This window comes from Procambarus clarkii, chromosome 28 (genome assembly GCF_040958095.1).
Source record: "Procambarus clarkii isolate CNS0578487 chromosome 28, FALCON_Pclarkii_2.0, whole genome shotgun sequence".
In the NCBI taxonomy this organism is placed as follows: Eukaryota; Metazoa; Arthropoda; class Malacostraca; order Decapoda; family Cambaridae; genus Procambarus; species Procambarus clarkii.
Genome location: NC_091177.1, coordinates 9,569,891 through 9,575,890, shown reverse-complemented (window position 1 = coordinate 9,575,890; position 6,000 = coordinate 9,569,891). Strand labels below are relative to the sequence as shown.

Genomic DNA, 6,000 nt, shown 5'->3' with positions numbered 1-6,000 from the left:
CACAGAAGTCATTCCCACACGATCACTCCACACTGCCACCACTACTCAGATATGCTACAGAAAAAAATAAAGGTGCGACCCCACCAGTTTACAGAACAAAATTCAAATCAATTAACTCTTTCTTTTACCAGTTTTAATTTATTTCTCACGAGTGAAACGTATGATAGTGCTGGAAAAAATCTAAAATAATTTTGGTCTAAAGGCCTACATCACTCGTACATGTTAAAGGAACGCCTAACAAAATCTAGTATATTATAGGGCTGGTAGCAATCAACCTAGCAATTGCGTTTCCAAAATGAAACGAAAATTCTGAATGTTTTCATGTTTACCTGGAGATCAAGAACCACGTGTTGCATGATAGCCACTGAGCTCCCTGACCAGGTTTTCTTCTTATTTAGAAATGTATATATATTTTATATAAATATACTTAATATAACAGGTACAACGTGGCAGCCTATAGTAAGCCTCAGTGATAAATTCAGCCAGGGCGACCGTACAGGGACAATGGGAGGAGTCTTATATCACTATTATAATTATATCACTATATCACTCATATATCACTATCACTTATATCATTGTCATGAGTATTGATTGCTATTGTGTGAGGGGGTCTTATAGAGATGAAATAGACGATTGGGAAAAGGGTTTTACAGAAGTTATACAGAGTGAAAAGAGGTGTTACATAAATTGTATAATTAATATTGGGGAAGAGTGTTACAGAAATGGTACAGGGAATATTGAAGAAGGGGGAATGTTTCATAGCGGAAATAGAGAATATCTAGGAAGAGGTTTTACATAGTCCAGTGAAATTTGGGGAAGGAGTTTTAGAAATAGCGTTGAAACTGTTTTGTTATAAAGTTCTTCTAAATGATCGAAAATAAATTAAATAGAGATGGCAAGATGAGTAATTGGTAACTGTGTAGTGAAGTTAGCACAAGTACCATTTGTACAGTTAAAGCTGGTACAGTATTTGAAGACGAGACATATATTATTGCCACGAAGAGCTTTGGGAGGGAAGATTATAAAGTTTTATCAAACTAAAACAACGTTACGGATAAGGATGTTATAGAACATATATGGACTTGGTATATCGACTTGTTATATGATGTGTTGACAGAAGATATATTACTGGTAGAGAAAATGTTAAAGCAATAATATTTTAGAGAGGATACTGAGATCACTGCGCAAGTGAGTTATAAAACTTATACTTAATACTGTGGCCAAAGGTATTCAGCTGAAGAGCGTCTAAGATGGAATGTGTAGACTCTTATAGATATCGGGAAGAAGTTTTTTGAGAGTTTGGGACAGTAATAGAAATTGTGTGTTATTTGTATAACTGATACAGAGAGAACTCGGAAGCAGGTGCTATGAGGCTAGAATTAAACATTTTTAGAACACGTGAGCTATAAAACACGTATAATGAGCTTTTAGACAGCGGTGTTACACAACATTACCCAGTGCTCACCTAGTTAAGGGCGATGAGCCTGGCTCGTAGGTCCTGCCTCTCAACCCTTAATCAAGTGGTGAATAGCCTCCGGAGTCAGTTAGGCTCTGTCATATCTTCGTTTGGAGACGTGGATGGATTCTGCTTTAGATAAGGTGTTATAGTTAATATTAAGACCTTTGTGAAAATTGTGCTGCAGAGCTGATTCAAAGACCATGTGGTGAGTGTGATTCAGATACAAAGATCATTGAAGGAAAGTCTTAATAATTCTGACACAGTGTTGGGAATGAATATTATGGAACTGGTACAAAGGGCTTTTGGCTTGAGGAGTCACAGAGCTGGTACAAAATGTTACTGGGATATTTTACATAGCTGTTTCATAGAACATTGTGACACAATGTAAAAGAAGCAATGGAGTACGGGTGCTTGGAGCCGGTAATGCGCTAAACCTGAGCAAAAATGATGGTAAGTTCTGGGACATTTCAGAGCAAGAACAGAGTGTTGGGTCAGTATGTAACAGAGCCAGCGTAGCATCTTGGCCCCTGGCACTATGAAGCACTTGGTGCCCAAAATACCCTGGATGCTGGTGTCATTGATATCCCCTATGGTAAGCTCATCCTACTTCAAAACTCGCTTTAAGTAGCGTTGCATACGCGATTACTAAATTAAGATTTTTGTCAAAGTATGTGAAGTATGTACAAATGAAATGTGAAAGGTTAGTGATTAAATCTATTGTGGTATTAGGTAGCGTGAGCATTGGAATGGGCGCGTGGTAAGTGTAGCTGGCCAGGTTGGTGAGCCTGGGCTGTTCCCCTTATGGATGAGCAGCGGACCCACTCGACCATTTGGTGGCGAGCTGTGTGTGGAGGGAGACGTGTAGCTCCCATTTGGTGACTGTGTGTGATCGTGGTAGACGTCATGACGAGAGCTAGCCTCTGATTCCAGAACAAATTTATATTCCTACTTGTTTGTGCCCCCTTGTCTGAGTGGTGTAGTGATAACCAGTAAAATCGGCACCATGGTTGAACATAGAGCTAACTGCTCTCCCCACTGGGGAATGCATTTGTTAGGCTTGTGTGTTTTAGTGCTAGCTCTCTGCAGTCCGGTTTCTGCTGCTGAGGAAAACGAAACGGACAGCTTCTTTGCAACATGCAAAGAGGGTCTAATTCTCCCAGTATGGATGCCCCAGGACAATCTAGCAAGTGGCGACCGCGTGGCTCGAGCCATCCTCTATTTTGTGGTGATGATATGGTTCTTTATTGGAGTGTCTATCGTCTCCGATCGTTTCATGGGTTCCATTGAAAAGATCACTTCACAGGAGAAGGAAGTTTCAGTGAAAAGGCCCAACGGTGACACGCAGATCATCATAGTACAAGTATGGAACGAGACCGTCGCCAACCTGACGCTCATGGCGCTGGGTTCCTCTGCTCCTGAGATCCTGCTGTCCGTTGTTGAGATGTTCGCCACGAACTTCGAAGCTGGAGACCTCGGTCCAGGAACCATTGTCGGTTCCGCAGCATTCAACCTATTTGTCATCATTGGTATTTGTGTTTATGTAATTCCTGATGGCGAGGCGCGATACATCAAACATCTCCGAGTGTTCGTAATAACAGCATTCTTCTCTGTGTTCGCCTATATTTGGCTGTACCTCATCCTGGCTGAAATCTCATACGGCATTGTGGAGTTCTGGGAAGCGTTCCTGACATTCCTCTTCTTCCCTATTACCGTTCTTCTGGCTTACATTGCTGATCGTCGTCTTCTCTTCTACAAATATATGACAAAGGAATACCGTATGGGTAAACATGGCGTCATTATTGAAGTTGAAGGCGCTGATACGGAGTTGGGGAAGAAGGATGAAGGAGGACCTTTATATGACGAAAATGTCGACGAGTCAGTTCGGGAATTTGAGGAACATCGTAAGGAATACATGTCTGTCATTAGAGAACTCCGTCAAAAGCATCCCGAAATCCCAATGGAAAACCTGGAATCCATGGCTCGCGAGGAAATTATTAACCGAGGTCCCAAGTCTCGTGCCTTCTACCGTATCCAGGCCACCAGGAAGCTGACAGGTGGTGGTAACATCATGAAGAAAGCAAGAGAGGAAGTCAAAGTGGAAAAGGATGAAGAAGGACTTGAGACGAAAGACGAAAGTATCATCCGTATTTTCTTCGATCCTGGCCACTACACAGTTATGGAGAACGTGGGTTCCTTTGACGTGACAGTTACCCGCGAGGGAGGAGACCTCAACACCACTGTCCTCGTTGACTACAAAACTGAAGACGGCACTGCAAATGCTGGTGGGGATTACGTGGGTGCTGAAGGCACCCTTGTCTTCCTGCCCGGCGAAACCCAGAAGACGTTCAAGCTGGAAGTCATTGACGACGAAGTTTTCGAGGAAGATGAGCATTTTTACGTCCGGCTCTCCAACATGCGTCTGGGCACTGCCGATGGTACTGCAACGACTCACGCCGTCAACGGTGCCTCTAGTCAGCCCCAAGAGCCCATCAAGATGGAACTGGCAGCTCCATACGTCGCCACTATTATGATCCTCGACGACGATCACGGTGGTATCTTTAACGTCAGTGAAAAGGACGTAGAAATTGTGGAGACCATTGGAAAATACGAGTTGAAGGTCGTCCGTTGGTCTGGTGCACGTGGCCGCGTCACTGTGCCCTACAAGACGGAGGACGGCACTGCCAAAGCCGGCAAGGACTACGAAACTGCTGAAGGCGAACTGGTCTTCGAGAACAACGAAACTGAGTAAGTACAAGAGTTCTTTAACTGTATTTCTCTCAGTTTCTAGTCTACTCTCCCAATCTTTCATGAGTGTTGTTTAATGCTGTTTCTGCTGTCACTTCCAAACGAAGCTTCCCTATAACACCACCTCTGATCAGAAGGTGATCTACGCTATATGCATAGAGCTTCTAGTAACCTGATTAATTTAGAGATCAATATTCTTAATATACGAATAGAATGGGCGACATGTCTTCGTTGAGCAAAGTGTTATAAACTATTTTAGAATACTATCGCTAGATCTTCCTATTTGAACACATGTAAAACGTCACTTTTTTTTCTTAACCTGTGTCTTCAGCATTCCATACTAATTCTGTTAACTCAAAGGTAAAGATGTATTTTGCTGATGATGGAAACAGCTTTTCCTTCCTGTTCATAAAGTACTTCTTGTCATAGAAAACATTGTTTCCCATTTTCAGGGACTTAAAAATATGTTAGGCTTCTCTCGGGTCCTTTAGACCAAGGTACAGGACAAAGGTAAACAAACTGGCAGGTTTGATAAATCCTGCCAACAATCAAGTGTTCTTTGGTTAAAATGATTTCGTATGGTTTAAACATAGAGTTCAAACAAAACCAAAACACATCATAGTTCCACCATTACTTCAAATAAAAATCTGCGAAGTGTCATCAAGATATTATGCATCAAGGTGCTAATATCTTAAATTACTAAATTGATAAAAATCTTTGAAGAAACTAGCCAAAGTCGTAATAATCTATACAAATAGAAATGCAAATGTTCGTTTGTTCAAAATCGCTAATCTCCGAAAGTTCTTCACCGATTGCTTTGAAATTTTTGACACAACGTTCGCATGCGAGCGTGTTTTTATACACATACTATATAGATGTCACGTCTGTGGCAGATAAAAAAAAAACATGGTTGTTTTGGAAAAACTGTTTTTCATGTGAGTTTTCAAGTGAAGGAAATCTCCGAAACCTATTTTCCGATTGCTTTGAAATTTTGACAGAACGTTGCATTGATGGGATCATCATTTGGCCTGATGTTCCAATGATCTGACATCAGATCATTTGATCTGATGATAATGACTGATGGGAACATCAGATCATTTGGGAACACATCGGACGAGGGAGTGGGGAATGATGGGGAGGTTACCTTACCTTGAAGTGTTTTCGGAGCTTAGCGTTCCCGCGGCCCGGTCGTCGACCAGGCCTCGTCGGGGGACGAGGGAACGGGAGTGGGGGATGGCGGGGAGGACGAAGGGACAGGGGAGGGGGGAATGGTGGGGAGGACGAAGGGACGGGGGAGGGGGGAATGGTGGGGAGGATAGGGGACAGGGAAGGGTTGCTGTGGCTCAGCAACGCACATGCATTGCTGAGCCACAGCAACGCGTGGCCGGGTACAGCTAGTACTTAATACAAATAATAATTTGAAAGATTTTCGAAACTGCGGAACTGATCTGGATTATAAATATTTCCTAATACTTCAAGATGTAATTACGAGTATATAACAGCGTTGTTATGAACTAAAGAAAACTGAAAATAACGCGAGAAAGAATTGAATTTGGTCGACATTATGTCTGGTTGTAAGACTGTACTTTAGAAGGCCGCAATGAGGAGCTTATTTTGAAGACTTTTTTTTTTACTGTAAAAGTAGACGCTACTTCCAACTTTGGTCTACGAGCGTTAAAGAACAACAACAAAATTCGACCAACTACATTGTTTCAAAACATTGTTTGTGTAGCCAGTTAGGAAGCCAGTAATATTATCTTTGGTAATCGATCAGTTCAGGTTATCATCCTTCGATG

General features: G+C 42.1%; 1 protein-coding gene across 1 annotated transcript; it reads left to right on the top strand.

Moving 5' to 3' along the window:
- The first annotated feature begins 2,265 nt into the window (after nucleotides 1–2,265).
- LOC123754982 (sodium/calcium exchanger Calx-like) lies at nucleotides 2,266–4,208 on the top strand. Its single transcript, XM_045737348.2, has one exon. The coding sequence runs from the start codon at nucleotides 2,463–2,465 to the stop codon at nucleotides 4,206–4,208; it is 1,746 nt and encodes a 581-aa protein (XP_045593304.1). The 5' UTR covers nucleotides 2,266–2,462.
- Nucleotides 4,209–6,000: the final 1,792 nt, after the last annotated feature.